Raw genomic sequence first — 25,356 nt, forward strand, 5'->3', positions numbered from 1 at the left:
TAAAACAATATGCACACATAAGATCACTTAGGACAGCGGTTCTCAACCTGTGGGCTGCGACCCCGGCGGGGGTCGAACGACCAAAACACAGGGGTTGCAAACACAGGGGTCACCTAAAGCCATCGGAAAATACATATTTATATGTATTTAGGCGACCCCTGTGTTTTGGTCGTTCGACCCCTGCCGGGGTCGCGACCCACAGGTTGAGAACCGCTGACTTAGGGCTAAAAAGTGTATGGTGAAAAGTGGAACGGGCTTAGGACTATCCTTTGAATGCTAACATTTAAGGTTAGTTATGATTAGAGGTGGATGTGCTTTCAGAGAAGACCAAAATGTAGTGGCTAGAGAGGCAAAAGGAAAACCAGGAGAGTATTGTCATGTGTCATGGAAACCAAGGAAAAAATGAAGGAGGAAGTGGTCAATACTGTCAGGTGTCACTGAGATTTCAAGTATAATAAAGTCTGAAAAACTCCTGTTGGATTTAGGGACATGTAGAAATCATTGATATCTTGGACACCACAAACTAATTCCACAAACTGGAATTATGTGGTATGTACAAATGGAAACTGTGAGTTTGAACATCTCTAAAAGCTGGGCTATGATGCACTTTAAAACAGAGGGTGCTCCTGTGGACTTTGTAGTGAGGATGTTTGGTTTGTTCTGTCTTTAATGAAAATAACTTAAGCATTATAAAAATTAGTGGGAAACATCCTTTTAAGAGATTGGCAATGCTAGAGGGCAGGGATCATGTATTGTAAAGGTTCTAAGATGGTAGAAAGGACGGTATCCAAAATAGTTTTTAGAAGATTAACCTTAGATATGTGTGAGATTATTTCTCTTTATGTAGTGAGAGGAGAGGAGACAGAGACAGACTCCCACATGTGCCCCAACTGAGATCCACCTGGCAAGCCCACTAGAGGGCAGTCCTCTGCCCATCTGGGGCTCTTGGTCTGTTGCAGCTGGAGCCATTTTTTAGCGCCTACAGCTGAGGCCATGGAGCCATCCTTGGTGCCTGGGGCCAACTTACTCTAATCGAGCCATGGCTACAGGAGGGGAGGAGAAGAGAGAGAGAAAGAGAGAAGTGAGATGGGGAATGGTAGAGAAGCAGATGGGCACTTCTCCTGTGTGCCCTGACTGGGAATTGAACCCAGGACTTCCACATGCCAGGCCGACACTACCACTGAGCCAACTGACCAGGGCCTAAGATTACTTCTTACATTGTAACTTTATTAATAGAAGAAGGTGGATGATACAAGTAAATACGTATTAATGGTGGTAGAAAGATGATGGTTCCCATCTGATGTTTATTTTCTCAGTGGAATTAAAAGAAAATTAAGAGGAACATCAGATATATCAGGAAAGACAAAGATTTAAAAATTGTGGAATGAATTGACCCAAAAAATATGTAGGATTGCTAGGAAACGTAGGAGCCCATTTGAGGTTAGTTATGATAAATTAATAGTGGATGGAATGTATCAGGTATTACCGGCCTATTGGGATGCTGTGATAAATAACTCGGAATGTTATTTTCATTCAAGATTAACTAGAGGGATTGCTACCATAGGAGAGTTTAAGGTATTGACAGATGTTGACCATGTACCTAAACTAGATAAAAGGAGGAAAATTAAAAGCAAAGGACTAACCATTTGAAATTATAGGGGTCAATGAATTGCTGATCCCAGTGAAGTCAGAGGTGATTGTGGTGGGTAGAGTTGAACCAGCAAGCTGATAGAAGCTGTAATCTTGTGGATTATTTGAATAGATTGTTTTAGAAACGGAATGGTTATAAGTGATGGTACTTAAAGGACTACAGTGTGACCATAGAAGTGGATGACTGAGATGGAATAGATTAGGTCATTAGAAAAGAGGAAGTCAAAAAAGGGGTCATATTGGGTGAGTTATCATACGGATCTGCATCACCCAGATTGGTTACAGGGTGGAGAGAAATTCTAAGTTGATTGTCAATCTCTTCAATGGAATACAGGGTGGACCTGGGAGCAGGGGGGTAAATGATATACATGATAAATAAGAGAGGTATTGCGGCCAAATGTAAGAGCCTTGAAGAAATAGGATGATTTTGATGTTATTATGGCAAGAAGAATTTGTAGGATTGTGTGTGCTAGGCAGTCTTGCAAGCCACAGAAAGCACTATGGAAATATTGCAAGTCCTCTGGGAGTTCAGAGACCATAGAAAAAGAAAGCCACAGTGATTAATGACAGTATACTGAAATAGAGTCTACCTATAAAATATATTGGGAACCCCAAGGATGAAGTGGTTTTCTCTAACTGAATAAATCATTGAAGATTTCACAGGAATGATTATATCTAAACTGAATTTCATGTAGTTCCTAAAGTGGAGGAGGAGAAAAAGGACATTCCAGGAGGAATATAAGATGTATGGCTCCTAATAATGATAGACAAAACAACCTCAAAATGATAACATCCCATTGTACTAAGTACTACTAGATAGAGCAGAGGTCGGGAACCTATAGCTCACAAGCCAGATGTGGCTCTTTTGATGGCTGCATCTGGCTCACAGACAAATCTTTAATAAAAAAATAATAACGTTAAAAATATAAAACATTCTCATGTATTACAATCCATTCATTTCCTACTGCTTATGTTCATGGTTGCGGGTGGCTGGAGCCAATCACAGCTGTCCTCCGGGACAACACCTAATTTTTATTGGATAATGCGTTAGGTATACGAGGCGTGTATGGGTATCACAGAATTACATCTTAAAATATGTGGCGTTCATGGCTCTCTCAGCCAAAAAGGTTCCCAACCCCTGAGATAGAGCGTACAGTTCTTTATCATTAGACTATTTTCATTTCTTGGCCATTCTATTTTTGTTGTTTTGTTCTTAGAATTCAGTATTGATCTCCATTGGGATGATTTAAAGCATGTGTGTTTGTGCACGCATGCCCATGCACACAACGTGCGCTTGTGTTTTGACATTTCATTTAAAGTTATGCCTCAAATAATTTGTTAAAAATAAATGCAAGAGGTACTCTATAAATAAATATAATCACATTCATGCATTTGCTTTTGTTAGTACACTCATTCAGTAAGTTTAATTTCCACCATTATGGGTGAAGCTCTGTTTTAAACCACAAGGATTCAGAGATTAACATGATAGTTTCTGATCTCAGGGTACACACAGTTTGTTAAGTTTCAAACCAAGCAAGACATAGCAAGTATAATATTAAAATACTGATCATTGAGAATGTTATAGCTTTTTTTAAAAAAACAACTTGTTTCTCTTAAGTCCTCATACATATTTTTAAAATGTTGATGTATTCCTTTATTTTTTTACTGTTAATGGAAGAAATTTGATTTCATCAAACTATGAATATAAACAAAAATTTCATTAAAATGGTAGACTTAGTCTGTAATATTAAGACTCAAAATAAACTATGTTTCTGCAAATCAAAACTACAATGAGTTACCACCTCACACCTGTTAGACTGGCTATTATCAATAAGACAGGTAATAAGTGTTGGAGAGGCTGTGGAGAAAAAGGAACCCTCATTCACTGCTGTTGGGTATGCAAATTAGTACAACCATTATGGAAGAAAGTATGGTGGTTCCTCAAAAAATTAAGAATAGAACTACCATATGACCCAGCAATCCCTCTACTGGGTATCTACCCCTAAAACTCGAAAACATTGGTACATAAAGACACATGCAGCCCGGTGTTCATCGCAGCATTGTTCACAGTGACCAAGACATAGAAACAACCAAAGTTTCTCTTGATAGAGGATTGGATAAAGAAGATGTGGTACATATGTATATACTATAATGGAATACTACTCAGCCATAAGAAATGATGACATAGTGACATTTACGACAACCTGGATGAACCTTGAAAACATTATACTGAATGAAATAAGTAAATTAGAAAAAGCTAAAAACTGGATGATTTTACACATAGTTGGGATACACAACAGGCTCATGGACATAGATAAAAGTGAAGTGGTTACTGGGGGAGGAGGTTGTGGGAAAGGGGTGGGGGAAGGGTGTAAAGAGGGACAAATAGAAGGAAAATGATCTGACTTTGGGTGATGGATATACAACATAGTTAACAATTCAAATGCTATAGAAATATTTACCTGAAACCTGTGTACTCTTATGGATCAATCACCCTGTTAAATTTAATTTTCTAAATAAAATTTAAAAAAGAGAAAGAAAAACATATGTTTCCTCTTGAATTAATAGCCTTTCTAATTTTGGCTTTATTCTTCAAAGGTTGTGAAGATGAGAAAAGAAGTGAAGAGAATTCGAGTTTTGGTTATCCGAAAACTTGTCAGGAGTGTTGGCAGACTGAAGTCAAAAAAGTTAGTCATTTAAAGCAGTATTATGACTAATAAAATATCAAAAGTTGTTTTTATTAAATATTTACAAAATTTGAGGGTGGGACCTAGAGGAATAATTAAATATCTTACTCATACAGTACTTTGTTTATAGTTAGAGAGAATCTAAGTGAGATTAAATGTGCTGTGTCAGCACGTCTTTACATGGTTTAGACCAGTGGTAGTCAACCTGGTCCCTACACCCACTAGTGGGCGTTCCAGCTTTCATGGTGGGCAGTACCGGAGCAACCAAAGTATAAATAAAAAGATAGATTTAACTATAGTAAGTTGTTTTATAAAGATTTATTCTGCCAGACTTAGCGAAAATTCTACATAAAGTACTTGGCAAGTAATTATTATTATATGCTTTAACTTGCTATAACTCTGCTTTATAAATTTTATAAAGTAAAGTTACTTCCCTACTTTATAAATCACCATTACTGTGTAACCGGTGGGCAGTTAGAAAATTTTACTACTAACAGAGATACAAAAGTGGGCGGTAGCTATAAAAAGGTTGACTAGTCCTAGTTTAGACCTTACTTGATTAAAATAAATGATGAATTCTTCAGTATTTTTTAAAGGCTCCTTTTGGCCATTTTCAAAATGAAAGTCCTTTGAGGTTATATATATGTTTTAAGTTATTAGAAGTTATTTTAGCCTGACCTGTAGTGGCACAGGGGATAAAGTGTTGAACAGAAATGCTGAGGTCACCAGTTGGAATCCCTGAGCTTGCCCTGTCAAGGCACATACAGGAAGTAGCTACTATGAATTGATGCTTTATGCTCCTCCCCCCCTCTAAAAATCAGTAAATAAAATATTTTCTTAAAAAAAAAAAAGAAATTTTAAGATGTTGATATAGTTTAGCAGATCTAGTAATACCTTGAATCAGTTTTAAAGATTTTGTATCATTTTATTTTTTGAATTGATAATTAATTTGAAATCTTCAGTACTTTTGGAAGTGTTTTTTAAAACATTTTGTTCCAAAAACAAAAAAATTGAGTTCCATCTAATTTTTTGAAAAATAATATTTTGTATTTTCAGTGTCACTGGTATTAGAGAAAAGTATGTTATTTATGGTTCTTATGCTTTAAGCATGAATACTTACAGTCTTCACATGTGTTTTGTTCCTGATTAATTTTTTTTGTTTTCCTTCATAAGTGTTTCAGAAGATGGCCTTCCTCTCTGATATAATCAAATATTTAACATCTTTATGTATTCTTTTAATTCCAGAAAACAAAATTTCATTTAATAAAATAAAATTATATCCAACCTTTAATTATAGCTTATGGAACTTACATTAAATATAATGTAATCTTAACCAATTAATTAAAAAATGTTATTTGTGCTTCCCATTAAGGAATTAGAAGGTATACTGTCTATTAGTGGTAATAATCATTGATATCATCCTAGGGCAATGTTTATTTCTGGCAAAAACTTGGGTTTATTGAAAGAATTGGGTTATGTGTTGAGGGGGAAGGCAGTGTTTGTATTTAAATATTTTTTATGCTTTTCTAAAAGAAATGAAGAGACTTTTTATTATGATATGAGTCTATAATAAATGCTTTCCCTGGCTACATATTGTAATGTAATTTTTTCAGGGGTACTGAAGATGCACTGTTGAAAAACCAAAGACGAGCACAACGATTGCTTGAAGAAATTCACGCCATGAAGGTAAGGACTTGTGTGGGTGTGTATATATGTGTGCTTTTGGGTGTCATCTCAGTGTGCATTTTGTGTGTGTATTGTGTCACTTATTTGAATATTATTGCAAGTTGACTAAGATTTATTTTATGGGTCTGTTTGGGAAAGAATGTAGCACATTTAGAAAACTAATATGTTTAAACTTGCATTTTTCTTTTATTTTTTTTTACTGAACTTGTTAAAAGTACTGGACTAATTTGAGTCAAAACTATGCCAAACTAAACTCATCTATGTTTAATAATGCCTCATGCCTCAGATTTTTATTTTTACTGTAATTTTAGGCATGAAATCTAAGTTACGTTCAAGAATTAAAGTGTTCATACTATTTGGTAATGTGGATGGTGCTATTGGTGGCTGACATCATGCTTTGCCTATTGCCAACTTAATAAATTTTTGTGTGGTGGTGTCTGCATTTTATTCAGCTCTGTAGTAACTCGAAATAAAATTAGTGTTGGACCAAAATGATCCATATTTTTGTTTCGTTCAGCCAGACTCTTCACTAGCATAAATTTTAGGTCTTCTTGCTGCTCTTACTTTGTGGAAACTTTCATTTACCAAATGACATACTATTAAATGTCTGGGAGACTGTTTTATTGTAGAACTTAAAAACAACATTTGGTACTAGTAATTATCTTAATTGCAGGGTCATTTTGCATTTTGGTATAACTTTCAAATTTTAAGATAGATACAAAAATGATTGAATTCTCTAAAAAATTTTAATTGAGTTTGATTATCATAGTTTCTCACCATTTTCTCATTTTGAAGGGGTGATAAAGTGTTTTATAGGTCAGAGTTACTTATCATAGTTAATCTGAGTAGAAACAGATATAGGGCATGCTTTTTTTTTGGTGTGAGGTCGGTTTTGTTTTTTTGTGGAGTTATTTTTATTTATAGGACTGCAAAATTTATGAAATTCATTTGATGTATGTTTTATAAATTTTTAGTCCCCTTTTGTCCAATCATTTGATCAAATTACTCTGTATTTACCTCTTGATTTTCATTTGTGTCACTTTGGATTACATATCATGTAGGCTTTTTCATATATTCAATACTTTTTTCCTCATGAAATTCCTATGAGAAATAAAATCTTTAGAGAGCTTTGTTTTTAGGATAATCCTGAGAGGAAGTTATTATATATCCGTTTGGCTCTTTCACTTTAACAAAGGTCTTTACTGAATCATTACATTCCTTATCTAAATTTTTCCCTGTAATTTCTTCTGAATAGTCAGTGTTGTTGTCCTATATTATTTAAAGGCTTTAAGCTGCTATATAATTGCTGATTTTATTTTTTCATGAAAAGAATGCATTATATTATATATAATGGGCCTATGTGCCATGTATGAAGACTCTGAAAACAAAAGATATTTATTAAATTTTTTTTTATATTTATCAATTTTTGAAATATATACTTCCCTTCTGTAATTCTCAATAATGGATTTAATTTAAACTTAATCAGAAAGAAAAATTGTCTTATTTGATCTCTATGTGAAATTTGTTTTATTTTATTCTTACATCTCATCAATAAAAAATCAGACTCAGTAATAAAGTTCTATAGGTTTACAACATTACTGTATCATATTTATAGGAGCTTTTGTGTGTGTGTGTGTGTGTGTGTGTGTGTGTGTGTGTGTGTGATTATATAAGACCACTATGGAATTGTTGCCTCATAGAAAGCTAAAATGCATAGCCTATATATAGTTTTGTAATTCATAAAGTTAATATTATGTATATTATATATAACATATATAATATACATTTTTATATATATGTATATGTTCCTTGAATTAATGGCAGCGGTTAGGTTGGTCTGGTGGTCTAAATTGGATGCTGTGAATTTAGCTTTTTTTGTAATGCTGTTTAAAAGTTGGATTAAATTTAAGTAAAACCAGAAAAAAAGAGTAAGACTATGTTTGCTTTTCTTATGTGTGAAATTTTATTCCTCACTTACGATTCTTATGAAATTGGTCTACTTTTCTAAAAGAAGCAAATACATAGAGCATCTTTTTAAGTGAAAGGTCATTTGTAATTTCTTAAAGAACTGCTTATCATGTATATGGGAGTATCAAAGAAATAGTCACAAAACAGAAAACTCACAGTCTCAATTACATTTGAAGAAAAACCTCTATTCGTTTTTCCAGATGAATTTTTTTCCTTGGCTCATATACCACTACATTTTTATAGTCTTGTTCATGACATACTGTCCTATACTTTCTTTCTATGATAATAGGGTATTTTGTTGCAAGATGACTTCCTCAAGGAGAAAACCTGAGATATTTTTGGAAATGGGAGTTTTTTTTTCTGGCCAAGAGAAAGGGGGGGGTGCTGATCTTTATGATACTATGAAATCATAGGTTCCAATTTTATACACTATAATGTATAAATACCAACTCTGTTGCTTTTTCTAATAGTATTCCTACTTTTAACTCAGATACTGGTACAAATTCTGGCTTCTGAACAGTTTTTCTTTTAAAAATTAAAGTAGCTGATCAACTTTCACAGATCCCTAACTTATTTAGCTAGAGAAGGATATAGTAAAATTAAGGCAGACAATGAAATTGATCTAAATATACAAGAAATCTCTTCCTCAGTAAAGAAGTTAATATAACTGGCTTTTACTGAGCATACTATCTATCAGACACTGTATTTGCTGTTTTGTTGTTTTGTTTTTTTTTTGTCTGAGGGTTTAAAGAATTTGCAATAAGGTAAAATATGCCTTATTTATCCTGGATGTACTTTACATTCACTATGTCATGAGGGTAAGTATCATTATTCCTATCTTACAGAATAGGAAACGAAGGCTTAGAGAAGTTAAGCAACTAGCTCAGGGTCAAATAGTTGTTAGGGTTATAAAGCTAGTGACCTTGGCCACTTTGCTGTACTGCTTTAGTAAAACCAGAACTTCTGAAATACATCTATACTCTTCTAGTGATTGGATGAGACAATATAATAAACATGATACTGGCCATCTAGGAAAAAGGGGCCCGAGTAGGTGTGCAGTATGTTTTCATATTCTTCAATTCCTCATAGCTAAATACATATACCCAGTTAACTTTATCTGCTGTTTTTCATTTTACTTTCTTCTCTCTGAGGCCATTACTTTTCCCTATACTGAGTATTTCTATTCATTGAAAACTTGAATATTATTCTGTGCGACCTTGCTCTGCCTGCTACTCTTTATTTTAAAACTCTCCTTTTGTTTCATTCTTTTCTAATTTTACATGCTCCAGTCTCTATTATTAACAGCATCCTTTAAGCTTGCATTAGCTGTTTGGCTTGACTTGTCTCTTGCTTAATGGTTGTTAGTGGATCACAAATAGGAAAGTGGTGTAGATTATGATCTATAGAGGTGTTATGTAAAAGAACACATCAAAGTAACATAATAGCCATATCAAATCTTTTGAATTTTATTTCACCACAAATCTATAAAGGATAATCTTATTTCAGAGGACATGTTTAGAAGGGTTCTAGGTTGCATACCCCTTGGGTTGTAGATTCATCATATAAATTAAAATTTTGTCATGTTTCTGGTTATATACTTTTAAATTTTTATCGAGTTTTTTTCCTCTGTAATTTTACACACTATGATTTTGTAGGTGTTTTTATATGAGTGCTTAAAAAAGAAGTTTGCCATATGGTAAAAAAATATGTTTCATTTATAGTGTAAGTATACTGTATTAATTAATTGTGTCAAATTAACATTTAATTCACTTATTCTATTAAAGTATTAATATTAATAGTATTGTTAAATTATAATTATTTTTGAGTTTCATCTTTTATTTGTAAGCTAATACCAAGAATCATATTGTCAAATCAGATTCACATATTAGAGGTATTACTTAGAATCCACCTTTACTGATAGTTTCAAAAACACCTGCATTCAGAAGGCACAGGTGAAGCAAGGAGAGAGCTGGACTTTGCGTGATTTCACAGGTCCTTCCTTTCTACATCAGACATGTACTCTGGCCCAGAGTAGATGAGATCTCTAAATAGGAAGTCTACTTATTACCTCATAGCAGAGAGCGTTTAGAGTTTGAAACTTTTCCATTGTGTACCCCAGGGTTGTGTAGCTTGCACAATATTTTCCAGTGTGCTATGCTTTAGAAATCCTTAGATTCTGGGCTTATTTACTGTAAGCTTTCTTAACAAGGAACATCCTGCTGAGAGCATTCCTCAGATAAGGATTTTCCTTCTAACAGAAATCATTAGCCTGTTTACTGGAAAGGCCCGTTATCAACATATTGACAAGCAGATTATACTCCATCACCTACTTGACCCAAGTTTCATCCTGGTAGAGGAAGCGATCCCATCCCAGAACAGCTGTTTGAATTCTTCCCTCTCTGATTTGTAATAGTCTTCCTTCAGCTTTTTCCTCCTCTTTTGTTTGTGTTTCCCTCCAGTGTTTTGGAAAATATATATTTTAAACCCAGAGAAAAATTATAGTGCTACAATAGAATAACGATATATAGTATCACATCTAGTGTGTCCCTTTTCTGGTGATATTGAGAATTTTTTTTCTCGAAATCACTAAATTAGCCTGAGCAGGCGGTGGCGCAGTGGATAGAGCGTCGGACTAGGATGTGGAGGACCCAGGTTCAAGACCCCCAGGTCACCAGCTTGAGCACGGGCTCATCTGGTTTGAGCAAAAACTCACCAGCTTAGACCCAAGGTCGCTGGCTTGAGCAAGGGGCACTCAGTCTGCTGAAGGCCCATGGTCAAGGCACATATGAGAAATCAATCAATGAACAACTAAGGTGTTGCAATGTGCAATGAAAAACTGATTGATGCTTCTCATTTCTCCATTCCTGTTTGTCCCTGTCTATTCCTCTCTCTGACTCTATCTCTGTATAAAAAAGAAAGAAATCACTAAATTATAAGTTATAAACTTAATGTAGAGAAAATAAGGCAAGGGATTATGTATCTTGAATTACCTATTTTTATTTTATATGTTTATTTAATATTTTTTATACAAATAGAGATGTCACTCTTATAAAGTAGGTATACTTTTATGTAGAGAATTTAAAGAATTTTACAGTAAAATAGATTATAAAACACCCCTCTTAACATAATATTCATTGTACATCAAAAATATAGAAAGAAGAATTTATTATATATATGTTCATTGTAGTGGTATGTGCATGTTAAGTAGTGAGTTTTTATATTCTAAGAATTTTGAAAATCTTAATGTGTGTTGCTATTTTAATTTTCTACAATAGTTTAAAATCATATTAATTTTTTTAACATAGGTCTTGGATTAGAATTTAGTTGAATGTGAAAATGAGAAAGTTTTGTATATAAATTAGTCACAAATCTGTGCTTTGTGAATATTGGGAAAGAAATGAATGATATTATTAATCCACAAAGATAATAAGAGAATAGCTACTGATAGTTTGAAAATTGAATAAAGCTGTTTCAGTACTTGACAGTTAAAAATTTTAAGCTACAAAACTCTGATTATGAACTGGGTTAATTGTTTGGAAAGTCTTCAGAGAAGTTGGAACAGAGTAGAGTTTTTCTTTAGATATGTTTGCCTGCTTTTTTATTAAAAAATACCATCTTTCCATCTAGCACTGCTGCCCATAGGCCGAAAGAAAAAAAAAGTAGAATGGGTATGACTTGAAAACTAGAAAACTGGGTCTTAATTCTTAAAATTTAGGTATATATAATTATGGTTATGAATTTTGATCTGTGTAGGCTTTAGTTTCTTCATCCATAAAATGAATATGATTAAGTAGATTATCTTTTAAAAAGTCATTGGCTCCTGCCTGACCAGTGGTTGTGCAGTGGATAGAGAATTGACCTGGGCCGCTGAGGTCCCAGGTTCAAAACCTTGAGGTTGCTGGCTTGAGCACAGGCTCATCCAGCTTGAGCTTGAGATCATAAACACGATCCCCATGATAGCTGACTTGAGCCCAAAGGTTACTGGCTTGAGCCCAAGGCTTCTGGCTTGAGCCAAGGTTGCTGGCTCAGCTGGAGTGCCAGTCCCCCCTTCCCCGACACCCATCATTAAGACACATATGAGAAGGAATCAATGAACAACTAAAGTGCTGCAACTAAAAAATAAAGTGCTGTTGATACTTCTCATCTCTTTCCTTTTGTATCTCTATCTCTGTGCCTGTTTCTCTGTGTATCTCTCCCCCTTTTCTGTCTGTTAAAAAATAAAGTCATTTGTGCCTGAGCAGGCGGTGGCACAGTGGATAGAGCGTCGGACTGGGATGTGGAGGACCCAGGTTCAAGACCCCGAGGTCGCCACTTGAGCACGGGCTCATCTGGTTTGGGCAAGGCTCACCAGCTTGAGCCCAAGGTTGCTGGCTTGAGCAAGGGGTTACTTGCTCTGCTGTAGCCTCCAGGTCAAGGCACATGTGAGAAAGCAATCAATGAACAACTAAGGTGCCACAACAAAGAATTGATGCTTCTCATCTCTCTCCCTTCCTGTCTGTCTGTCCCTATCTATCCCTCTCTCTGACTCTGTCTCTGTCACCACACACAAAAATAAATAAATAAAGTCATTTGCTTCCATGCCCTATTCTTTATTCTCTATTAGCTTGGAATTGACTACCTTTGCTATCTTGCTCTTTCAACCTTGAGCTAAAAGGTAGGCTTTTTAGCCTCATACTGAAATAGAATTTTTGTTTGAAGTAGTCTAACTGGAATTTACATTTTAATAACAGAGCAGGGGTTGACATGTTTTTACATGTTGTAGTAATACTTATATGACTTAAATACTTATGGTAAAGACTTTTCTAGATGTTTCTCCTTTAGACAGCTAACCTTTCATGATAATAATGATTTTCTTAAGATATGATAATTATCTTTGCCTTAATAAAAAGACAGATACAATTTGGTATTTTAAAAAATGATATACATTGAGACTTTCTAAAACTTTTTATCGGTCTGTGTTTTTTCACAATGTCATGCCAGACTGATATTTTGTTCTTATTGGTCCCAAGGAAAAGTTGCTTCTTTTCCTATTTTGGGCCAGTCTCTGTTAATGTTCTATGTCCCTTTCCTTTTCTTCCTTTATTACTTATGTGTTATTTCACAGCTTTAAACTCTGTTCCTCTGGATGTTTGTCAGTCAATAAACTTATGTAACTTATATTTATACTATATCATCCACTATCATCCTTTAACTGCCTCCTGGTTTCTTCCTTTCCCCTTCTCAACAGGATAGCATCTTTACCTCTAATAGCATAGCCACTGTGATATTGATATCCTCACTTCCCATCACCTCAGCAACCCACTCAGTTTATCTCTTTGTCTGTTCATCAGTTTTCTTGAATAAAATTCTGACACTGACCCCCCCAATATGCTATTGTTCCCCCTAAGTTCTTTTTTTCTTTTTTTTCCAAGTGAGAGGAGGGGAGATAGACTCCCGCATGTGCCCTGACCAAAATCCACCTGATGACCACGGTCTGGGGCCAATACTCTGACCATCTTGGGCCATGATTGCAACCGAGCTATTTTTAGTGCCTGATGTGGAAGCTCCACGGAGCCATCCTCAGTACTTGCGGCCAACACACTTCAGTCTATCGAGCTATTACTGTGGAAAGAGAAGAGAGAGAGAGGAGAGAGAAGGGTGAAGCAGATGATTGCTTCTCCTGTGTGCCCTGACCAGGAATCGAACCCAGAACATCCACATGCCCGGTGGATGCTCTATCCACTGAGCCAACCATCCAGGGCCCCTAAGTTCTTTCTTTATCTTCTCATTTTATACTCTCTAACATGGCTACTTTCATTCTGGACACTTTATAATCTCTCTCTGATGTAGATCTTTCCTCTAAGAACTATACTCTTATGTTCAACTCCATTAGGGTTTCAGATGCACCGAAAACTCAATATTTTACGTGATTGACTGATCTGAGTTAAAAAGCATGGTTAAGATTGTGGAGTTTCTTATGAAGCCTAAGGGCAAGCACTGAATTTTAATCTCAGCAGGGATGAGAATCAGGACCTTGAGATATCTCAGAAACTCATATTACTGTTTGTATTTCTTTCCTGATCTTTTTAGCTCCATTTTGTGCTTCATTTCTGCTTTTCCTCATGTTCCCCTGTTCTGCCCATTCTGCTCTCTCTCACTCCCCTTCTCTATGACTCCAAACAGCTTTCATTCCTTAGGTATGCCCAGGATCACCATATGGTGGCAACCTCAGCTCCGAAATCTTCATGCTTCTGTTCGTGGGAAGAGCACACATTGACTTAAGTTCTAGGGCCATCTTGGGATAGATGTCCATCACTGGCCTAAGTCTAGTCAGCTTTTGGAGTAAGAAGAAACACGATGATGTGTTGTAAGGTAAAGAAAAGTAGACAGATGAGTAGATATTCCAAAAGATGTCAGTATCTGAATATAGAATCTAATATTTTGTACCTCACCGCACTCACTCTAATCAGATGTTCTTTTCTATTCCTGATTTTGATTTTAACACTATCATTCATTTAGATTCCTAAGCCAGAAGTCTAGGAATCATTTTGAGTTCCATTTTCCCTTAGCTACTTACTGTTCTCATATCTTGTCCTTCACCAAGATCTATTATTTTTATCTTCTAAAGATGTAACCACTTCTTACTTTAGGTTCTTATTATTTCTCACTTGGACTTCTTGCCTTTGGCCTCACCCCACTTTGAATCTCGTTTGGCACCTTTCTAAAATGCAGATTTGATCAGGATTCTGTCTTGCATGGCACACAAGGCTCTTTGTGGTCTGTACTCTAGCTGCCTTTCTCTTCCAACTGTAACATCTACGTATCCCATACTCCGCCCCCCTTTTTACTGAATTTATTGAGGTGACATTGGTTAACAAAATTTTATGGGTTTCAGGTGTACAACTCATCATCTACACTGTGTTGTGTGTTCCAGCTATACTGAATCCCAGACATACCAAACTATTTCATTCCTACTTGCCTTTGATCAGGCTTTTTGCACATAGCATATCTCTCTCATCTGAATAAAGACTTGCTCTTTATTTCAAAACCTTTACTTCACTTCTTGTGTTACTTGCTCTTGGAAACTTTCCTTAACACCATCACTCTTGACCCCGAAATAATTATTCACCATGTCTTCTATACAACCCCTTTACCTTCATATATTTCTACAATCATAGTCATAGTCTATGAATTAGCTTTCATGTCATTCCTACTAACAGAGAGCTTATTAAGAAAATAGGGAGTTTTGCTCAATTCTTTATCCCTAAGACCCAGTAATGTGATGCTACCTGGCTAGCTGACTGACATTTAATGCAGAATTTCTTTTAGTGGCAGATGTAGAACGTTGAGGTTGCTCTGAGTCTTGGTAGATAAGTAGACTGTTACTGAGCTATTACTAAGAAGAGTCTATAACCAGAGTCATATTTTTTTGTTGGATTTAATGTTAAATGTCAGAAATAGAAGAGTGGATAGGCTCTTCATTTTATAGTCCTCTTGGCCAGTCCTCTAGGGCCATTTAACTTCTAATTCAGTTTTTTAAAAGGGACAGCTTTTATTGCTTCTTATGACAGAGCAAGATACCCTGATTTTAATATCCTTTATGCTCAGCTTGTGACATTTGAAATTATAAACTCCAGGAAGTCATAGTGCTATTTTAAAAGATCATTATAGTATACATACTGCTCTCCTCACACACATGCAGTAGTATTTAGAAACAGATCATCATGTTGGAATTCTAGTTTGCTTCCTGGTATGTGGTTTCTACAGCTTTAATCGGTATTTTAAATAAGTCCTATAACCTTTAGCAGCGTTTCATTTTTAATATGTAGGGTTATGATCTTCACGATAAGCTGTGTCGATAGAAAGATGTTATATCAAGTCTATGGGCCTTAAAATGTTTTTATCTTTTAAATAAGAGCAATTGTGGCAAATAAAAATGGTATGTGTCCCCCAGTTTTTGAACATGCTTGCTTCTCTTTGAAAACAAAGGAAACATTGCAGGTTCTTATTGGCAAAAGTGATGAAATGGCTATTTCCATTTACTGAATTACTCTACACACCTAATTTTAAAATTAAAAAGCTGCTTTTTGAATTGTTTCAGTCCAGCTAAGCCTATTTTAGAGACTACTGTGTGTGTTTATAAACAAGATTTAAGGGTAGGAACTAAGGAAGGATTATCACATGAGTTTTTAGTCAAAAATATTTATTTTTTATTTTGATTTCATTTCTTTAAGTTTTGTAATTCTGCAAATTTGAACTTAAAATCTTGGCAGAATGTTCCTACTAATTGTGCAAGTATCCAAAGCCCTTTACAACTATTAATTCAAAAAAATTTGGACAATCAATATTACTATCATAATGTCAGTATGAAATAATGTGGTGATTGAGAAAAGAGGCAAATATTACAACATAGTTTATTTTAAACACACAAAAGGGTGATACAGAGTCCTAGAGAAAAGCAGCAATAAAAACAGTAAATAAGTGGTCTAGAAAATGAAAGTTTCTTTTCATTCAACAAGATTGTTACCTGAATTTTAGATTAAACAGAGACATGTTGCTTTTAAACATTTTTACTCATTAGCATACCCACTTATTTTGCATTATTAGATTTCTATTATAATAGAAACCGTGTATTTTTCCTTTGTGTTAGAATAACTAATGTTAGTGTTTTACTACTCAGTATTAATATTTTGTGACAAGAGAATCTCAAGTATTCTATTTTTTTCTTAAATATGAAGAATTTCATTTTGTTTTCTCTACCTGCCACTAGATTATAAAAATAATTTTTTAGCAATTTATAATAAAAATGTATACTTATATTCTTTTTCTGTATAAAATCTAACCAAACCCTTTAAAAGGCATATTAAGGTAAGAAGGTAAGGAGAGAAATCTTCACTTTTTAAGTCCTTAATTTGTATTGAGATTCAGTATATTAAAATAGAACTTGTGAGTTTTGGTGGTAGTTAATAATTCTTTTCTTCACAATGTAAGATAGCATTCCAGTTTATTATGATTATATATCTTTTTAAGACCCATAAAATTTGCAACCAGAAAGGAAAAACAAAAAGTACAAATGAAAAAATAATTCAGAATTTCAAGAACAGCTGTTATAAATTTTATATATTCAGGTTAAATGAACTTTAATTTAGAACCTACTATGTATGTAGATGTGTAGATTTGTACTGTCAGGGCACATACTGTTCTGTGGGAAATAAGCATATGAGTCTGTTGTGGTATATACTATACCGGTATTAAAATCAGTTTCAGGAACCTAGAGAAGGTATCAATTACTTTAACTTCTTACAGGATTTAGGGAAGACCTTACAGAATAAGGAGCACTGAGTTGAAACTTAAAGAGTAAATATGATTCTACTTTGGAAAAGGCAATTAGGTAAACAGAACACACCAAAAGAAGAGCATATTGGTCTGAAAGCACTTGGTGTGATTTAGAAGACTATTTTTTTATATTATATATATATATATATATATATTATATAATAAAATAAAATATATTTCTTTTGTAATATTTCACACATTGAAGTATAATTATTTCTTTATATGTCTCATGTAAGGATAGAATGTTGTCTTTTTATCTCTAGTGCTTATTGGCATAAAGCAGACATTTAGCAAGTATTTCTTCAATAATTTAATGTCCTCGCTGGACTATGGAATGAATGGAGACAAAAATGTTGAAGATAGTGAAGGATTGATTAGAAAGAAAAGAGACTGGAGGTGAGATAACTAATTAGGAAGCAGTGACTGACTTAATTTTTTCATGTACTAAGGAGACATTCATTAAGCATATCTGGAAGGTAATATGTCATGTAATTCACTGTTCCTGCTCTGCAAAAATATTATCAAAGGAGCTGGTATGCTCAGTTTTAAAAACAAGCTGTTATGATAGATGCTTTAAAAATTGTAAAGGACTAAGAATTGTCTTTAGCTAATAATCAGGGAAAGTTTTCTGGAAAAGGTGACAGTTTAATAAAAAATGTTACTGGTTTGCCAAATTGATATTTCCTTGATAGTCTTTAATTGAATCTCAGACATTGAGGATTCTATTTAAAGCAACAGCTTTACACCCCAGACTTAAGTTATTTATAGCACTAGAAAGCTCAACCACAGATGTAAGAACACTACTGATGAACAATTTAGTAATAATTTTATTTATTAATTGTTGAGTGACTACTCTGTGCTAGGTTCTCTGCTGCAGCGTCCATATACAGGGTGGGCAAAAGTATGTTTACAGTTGTTGGCATGGAAAATAATACAGGAATAAATAATAACACAAGAATACACTGTTTCACATACTCACAACTGTAAACCTACTTCTCCTCACCTCTGTATTTTTAATCTTCATGGTAGCTCTTCAAGGATCCTATTTAGTGTCATTTTGCTGATGTGGAAACTGAGGATTTATGGATTAATTGCTTTGCCCAAAGTTATGCTAATAGAGCAATGGTTCTCAAAGTGTGCAACAGGACACACTGGTGCACCCTACAAGATTTCCAGATGCACCCTATGGTATTCCAGAGAAATAGGTGCCTGTTGGGGACCAAAAAAACCAACAAGGTTTTTGGAATTTAGATTTTTGGGGGACAGAGCTGTGGGGAATTGGCTGTAAGCTGACAGTCTGCCCAACCCCCCACCTCACTTGTCTGATTAGGTTGCAAAAGGCTGTTAAGCTGTGGTACTGGATTGTTTACACTACCCCCCATGTTCCCCAGAAAGACTGGAGGCAAGTTTCTTCTATCCTTTGGTGTAAATAAGATGATATGTATGGTGGGGGTTTTCTGCATTCAACACAATTAAGAGAAAAGAGAGGAATTCTTCAATGTATTGATGAGGAAATGAGAGTTTGCCTTTCAAATATATGCCCAAACATTGAAGAAATTGCTAGGATGACACATCAGGCTCATGTTTCTCTTAAACGCAAGAATGAAAAAACTTAACACATGTATACCGGGACCTGCTGAATTTACTAAATCTTACTAAGAATGTATCTATATATATAAAAAGATAACTTTTTTGTTTTTTTTAAAAAATTTTAATCCGTCTTTTACGAATTCTAAAAAGCATAACTCAAAAAATGTAACATAAAAATGTTTTTTAATGTCAGAATAAATTTAATTTTGTCATATTTATTTTGTTTAATTTTCATAAAAGCACATTTGGGCTTTATTTCTTTTTTCTTTAATAGTTGACTTAAGTATTATAACATATTTCTCAGAAATTTGTATATTGTGTGCCTACAATTATTTGTAGGATTTTAAATGCACCCGACATCAAAAAGTTTGAGAACCACTGTACTAGAGTGTGGCAAAGGACTCAGTACAAATCTATCTGAATCAGTAGGCCATCTTCTTAAAACTCTACTAACCTAATCTGTCTTACTTTAACTATTTATTGAGTGTACACTTTTAGCAAGAATATTTAGGTATTAACAAAGAAATGTGCTTTTGTATTATAATTTTAATGACTTCTATTAGTTGAAAAGTTAAAATACAATGAAATGATTTATCATCATTGCCTCTTGGGGACTAAATTAGATTTGTTTATAATTTGACATAATTAGAATACTATAGTTCAGGGGTCAGGAACTTTTTTTGGCTGAGAGAGACATGAACGCCACATATTTTAAAATGTAATTTTGTGAGAGCTATACAATATGTTTGACACTAAATACAAGTAAATGTGGGCATTTTATGTAAGACCAACACTTTTAAAGTACAATAAATCTCTGAGTTCTTTTTAATAATGTTGTTAGGCTGTTGCTAACCAATGATGAATAAAGGACTTCTTACCATTAATGCGACTTCTGGTGCTGCATGGTTTTGCTGATGGCTTTGTAGTCTGGTTGAAACCTGGTGAGATTAAGCTTCATGCAGGCGTTGAGACTTCCACCCGTTAAACGTGATCGTAGGTTGGTCTTAACGTTCTTTAGATGTGAGAAAGACTGCTCACATGCATACGTAGAGTCAAACATTATCAGTATAGCAATATTCACACACTGCAGTGTGTGGAATGTGATGGGAAGCGCATTCCAAGTTTTGACAATCAGCTGGTCCGCGGATTGAAGTTTTTTCATTTCTCCCCACTTGTGTTTGCTCATCAACTCTGCTTGCTGTTGTGCAAGTCTTTCCAAATCTTCATTCAGTGACTTGAACTTATTCACCCACATGTCTGAAGCCTTCAGGGCAGCAGCTTGTAGCTCAAAATCTCTGACGGAGACACTGGGGATGTAACGCAAATCGGCGCTGTCCACTGCACACCCGTGTGGCTGGGTGAGAACTTAAAAAGACGAGTGCACTCACGAAATTTTCCAAAGTGCTCTTTGAATGACTGCAGGAGATTAGTTGTGAAGCCCACTAGGTGCTGGAGATCAAGATGTTGAGCAGGGTCACTTACTGTGCATGCATCTTGAAACTCTCCCAGTTTTTCAAAATGTAGTAAATGACCTGCTTCAATGTCAGCGATGAAGAGTTCCAGCTTGTTTTCAAATGCAAATACTGCTTGTTGAAGGGATACGACTGTATTTCCAATGCCTTGCATTTTCACATTGAGCTGGCTCAGATGTTCAGTCATGTCTACGAGATAGTAGAACTTCAGGAGCCACTCATTGTTAGCTAACTTAGGATGCTCGATGGTTTTCATTTTGAGGAAAGTACGGATTTTGCTCAGACTGGCCGCGAAACAGCTGAGCAAGCACCTTCCCTCTTGACAACCAACGCACATTGCTGTGCAGAAGCAGACCAGGATAATTATTCCCACCTTCATCCAGCAGTGTTTTAAACTGGCGATCATTTAAAGCTCAGGCAAGAATAAAGTTGACCATCCGAATGACCAACGACATCAACTCGTGAAGCTGCTCGCCACACATCTGAGCACAAAGCGCCTCCTGATGTAGGATGCAGTGAAAACTTAGGATGGGTCTCTCTTCATGTTCATGAAGAAGCGCTACGAATCCTCTGTTTTTCTCCACCATGCATGGAGCACCATCAGTACACACCAAAATAAGTTTATCCTTCGGTAGATATTTTTCTTTAGCGAATTCAGTGAAAGACTTGAATAAATCCTCCCTTCTTGTTGTCTCTTTCATAGGCAAAACAGGAATACTCTTCTCATGTGCTGTGTCACCAACAGCATACCTTGCAATCATGCTGAACTGGGATAAATGGCTTACATCTGTTGACTCATCCAAAGCAAGAGAAAAGAATGGTGCTGCATTTATGTCCTTCACTGTGGTGCCTTAATTTGATTTGCCATCATGATGGTACGATCGTGAACCGTTCTTGCCGACAGAGGCATGTCTTTTATTCGTTCGATTATCTTGTCTTTATCCAAAAAGTCGTCAAAAAGTTTATTGGCAACATCAAGCATGAATGTTTTGGCATACTCCCCATCTGTGAATGGCTTTCCGTTTCTCACAATTGCTAAAGCAGCAGCAAAGCTAGCTGAATTCCAGTCACCTTGTTGGGTCCAAACACGGAGTTGTTGCTGACTAGCTTGCACTCTGCACAGTAGCTCTTGGCATGCTTTCTTCCTGCTGTCCCCTGCTGGATATTTCGATACAAATGTAGTATGGCATGTGTGGAAGTGCCACTTTATATTTGACTGTTTCATTGATACAATTTTATCATTGCATATTAGACACACTGCAGAACCTGTTCTCTTCACAAAGGCGAATTCCTCTGTCCATTCCTGCTGAAAAGTATGATACTCCTCATCTTTTTTTCTTTTAGCCATCTTTGTCAAAAGGGTTTCTGCAATTAATTAGCTGAGTACTTGATTAAAAGGAGGGAAATTTACATCCTGACCTCTCAATGACCTGTGTACGTACGCATTATCCAATAAAAGTTTGGTGTTGTCCCGGAGGACAGCTGTGATTGGCTCCAGCCACCCGCAACCATGAACATGAGCGGTAGGATATGAATGGATTGTAATATATGAGGATGTTTTATATTTTTAACATTATTATTTTTTTTATTAAAGATTTGTCTGCCAGCCAGATACAGCCATCAGAAGAGCCACATCTGGCTCACGAGCCATAGGTTTCGACCCCTGTTCTTGAGTTATCCATGTGCCCTTTCCTTTTGCTGATTTTAATCTGTCTCCTTGAACAGTACTGAACTGCTACTGAGAGTATAAATGCATATTTGAGTGCTGTGACTCGATCTAGTGAGCTTTAGGGTAATCTCAAGGACCCTTGACCCACTTTGTTTTGAAAGGAGAAATAATAGCCCAAGAAAGTTTTTCAGAGACTCACTCAAGGTATTACAAGAAGGCAAGGACTGGAATCCCCTCATTTTGCTTTTGCCATATCCTGTTGTCAGTAGTGGTGCTAAATTACAAATTGTTTTAATTTCTTCCTAATCACATAAAACTAATATTGTTCAAGTTTCCTCCATTAATAATCAGAACATTCCAGTTCCTTTATTCTACATGCCAGATTCTAATGCTTTGCTTGTATTCAATATAGCATACTTAATTGGAATTACATAATCACTATTTTGGCCATTAGGCTATATCCTTGTGTTTCTTTTCTCCAGAGTCTTATGTTTGAATGATCAAATACAGGAGTCGCCCTTATCCAATGAAGATTTGTTCCAAGTGAATGATACTCTAGTGAATACCTAAAACCATGGAGATCACCAAATCCTACATATAAACTATATTTTTCCAATACATACACACCTATGACAAAGATTATATATAATAAGGCACAGTAAGAGATTAACAACAACTAGAGTACAGCGATAAAGTAGAAAAATATTAATAATAGACAATAGAAGTTACGTGAATATGGTCTCTCTCTCAAAACACCTTACGATACTGTACCCACCTTTTCACTAAAGGAAACACTTCACAACTTCTCTTTGGCATGTCCAAATTGTCAGGATCACTACTCTTGCACTTTGGGGCTATTATTAAATGACCTATAAAATAAGGATTACCTGAACAAAAGCACCTGTGATACCATGACAGTATATCTGATAATCCAGATGGCTACTAAGTGACTAATGGGCAGGTAGCATGTACAATGTGAAATGCTAGACAGAGATGATTTATGTCCTGCATGGGAAACAGCAGGACAATGGGGGATTTCAACATCCTAGACATCGCAGTGCACAATTTAAAACTTATGAATTGTTTATTTCTGGAATTTTCTTCTTAATATTTTCAGACCACAACTGCAATTAACAAAAGCAAAACTATGGGTAAAGGGAAGACTACTGTACACTGACTCACAATTGTATCACCAGTGGTGTGGTCTCTGAGTGGGGAAAGAATGTTTGCAACCAAACGACTTTACATCAGGCTATGAGTAGGGACACCATATAAAGACAAAAGGTAACTTGGAGACAGTAATCATTCGGACATTTTATTTTACTTATTTTAAATTTCTATTGCTTTTTAGAGAGAGAGACGTAAGAGGAGAGAGAAGAGGGGCAGAGAGAGAAAGAGAGAGAGAAACATTAATTTGTTGTTCCATTCATTTATGCATTCATTGCTTCTTGCATGTGCCCTAATCAGGCTAATTGAACCCGCAACCTTGGCATATGGGCATAATGCTCTAACCACTGGAGCTACCAGCCAGGGCCCATAGACACTTTAAATTCCAAAAGGCTCTCAAAAAGGTTGCACTTTTAACTTAATAATATTTTCCAAAATGTGATTAAAACTGAAATATATTTATATTATGAGGGGTTAATTCCCAATACAAAGAATTACAAGGTGCCAAGAAAAGTCCACATTCTTAGAGATTGTTTTTGTCCATTTAAAAATGAGACAAGAAATGCACTTCTCTGAAATATGAATCTTTAATAACTTTTGAGAGAGCTATTGACATCCAAATCTTTATGCTTTTCCTAGGATGGGAATCTCATTATGGTCATCCTTCAGTGACAATAAAAACCTTATTTCCTAAATATTGTTCTACTGTTTCTCAAATACATTTTACCAGATGGAACTTCAATAGGCTATACTCTGTCTTCATACTGCCAAGCAATTTTTCCAAAAAGAAAAATCTTTATCTTCCTCCCTCATCTATCCCTGTGTTCTCTATTGCAGTTTATGGCATCTCCAGCCTTTGCTGCTCAGGTTAGACAGGTCAGGCATCCGACACTGCAGGGCTCTTTGTCATGCCTCTATTATGCTCTCATCGCCCCCTTCTTGCTCTGCTGTAGTGTCTGTTGAAATTTGTGTCCTCTTTTGGATTTCTATTATCCTACCCATAGACTTACAACTTCATTATGGAATTGTTTGGTTTCACTGGGGAACACATTTTTTTTCATTTTCTGTTGCATGAGGTTTTAGAACTGTTTCTATATATTTCTGCATCACTGATTCCAAATCTTAAATCCGTTTTTTGGTGCATGTTCTAGTTTAATTTCTTTTTGTTACAATTAATGACATGCATTGGTTTTTAAATTGGAGTTAAAGGGCAACGACTCTTGGATTGAACATAACCATAAGGCAATTAATGTTTTACAAACATCACTTTTACATAATTGTAGTTGTTTTTAAATGTAAAAAATTATTATCTATAAAAAACACCCTCTTATTTTGTTTTAAGATTGAGTCATGGCTTCTTCAAGTAGGCATAAATGTAAGAATAGTCCTGACATCTTCTGTTATATATGTAGCTGTTATACACTCCAACTTCAAAGGCACAATATTTCATCATTTGTGCCATGTGCATATATTGCCTATTTTCAGGTTCCCCTTGGCAATCAAGACAAGAATTGGGCTCCTCATATTGTGTGTCATAATTGTAAGGAAATGCTTTGTGACTGGACAAAAGGAAAACGCAAAGGAATGCCTTTTGGTATTCCCATGGTTTGGCGTGAACTTAAGGACCACAGCAGTGACTGTTATTTCTCTCTGATCCATACAAAGGGCATAGGCAAGAAAAAACAGCATATGATCTCATATCCTAATATTCCTTCAGCAATACAACCTATCCCACACTCTGATACACTCCCGGTTCCAGTTTTCAATGGTTTTATTTCTTCTAAGGACGAAGAAAGTGAACATGGTGATCAAGTGTATTTTGATAAGATGCATGAGGAAATGGTTGTAGAATCTGAAGGGTCTTCTTCTGATGCCTAGCAGTTATTAACCCCTCAGCAGTTTAGCCAACCCAAATTGAATGACTTAGTAACAGATTTGGGCCTATCAAAGAAAGCAGCTGAGTTATTAGCCTCCAGGCTTCAAGAAAAGAATGTACTTCACCAGTAAGCTAAAGTATCCCATTTCAGGAAGTGTGAACAAATTTTTGTGGACTTTTTTTCCAAAGACAAACACTCTGTTTATTGTCATGATATCAGTAGTCTTCTCAGCCAGCTGTGTGTTACCACTTACAATTCAACAGAATAGCGGCTAT

At 35.4% G+C, this 25,356-nt stretch overlaps 1 protein-coding gene across 2 annotated transcripts in view; it reads left to right on the forward strand.

The window, feature by feature from the left end:
- Positions 1 to 25,356, forward strand: part of SRFBP1 (serum response factor binding protein 1) — an 82,880-nt gene that overhangs the window by 11,286 nt on the left and 46,238 nt on the right. For both annotated transcript variants that reach the window (XM_066274179.1, XM_066274180.1), the window contains exons 2-3: positions 4,249 to 4,337; positions 5,951 to 6,023. In XM_066274179.1, coding sequence (XP_066130276.1) covers positions 4,249 to 4,337; positions 5,951 to 6,023 — 162 coding nt within the window. The remainder of the gene's footprint in view (positions 1 to 4,248; positions 4,338 to 5,950; positions 6,024 to 25,356) is intronic.

The sequence above is a fragment of the Saccopteryx bilineata genome, chromosome 4, assembly GCF_036850765.1.
Source record: "Saccopteryx bilineata isolate mSacBil1 chromosome 4, mSacBil1_pri_phased_curated, whole genome shotgun sequence".
Taxonomy (NCBI): Eukaryota; Metazoa; Chordata; class Mammalia; order Chiroptera; family Emballonuridae; genus Saccopteryx; species Saccopteryx bilineata.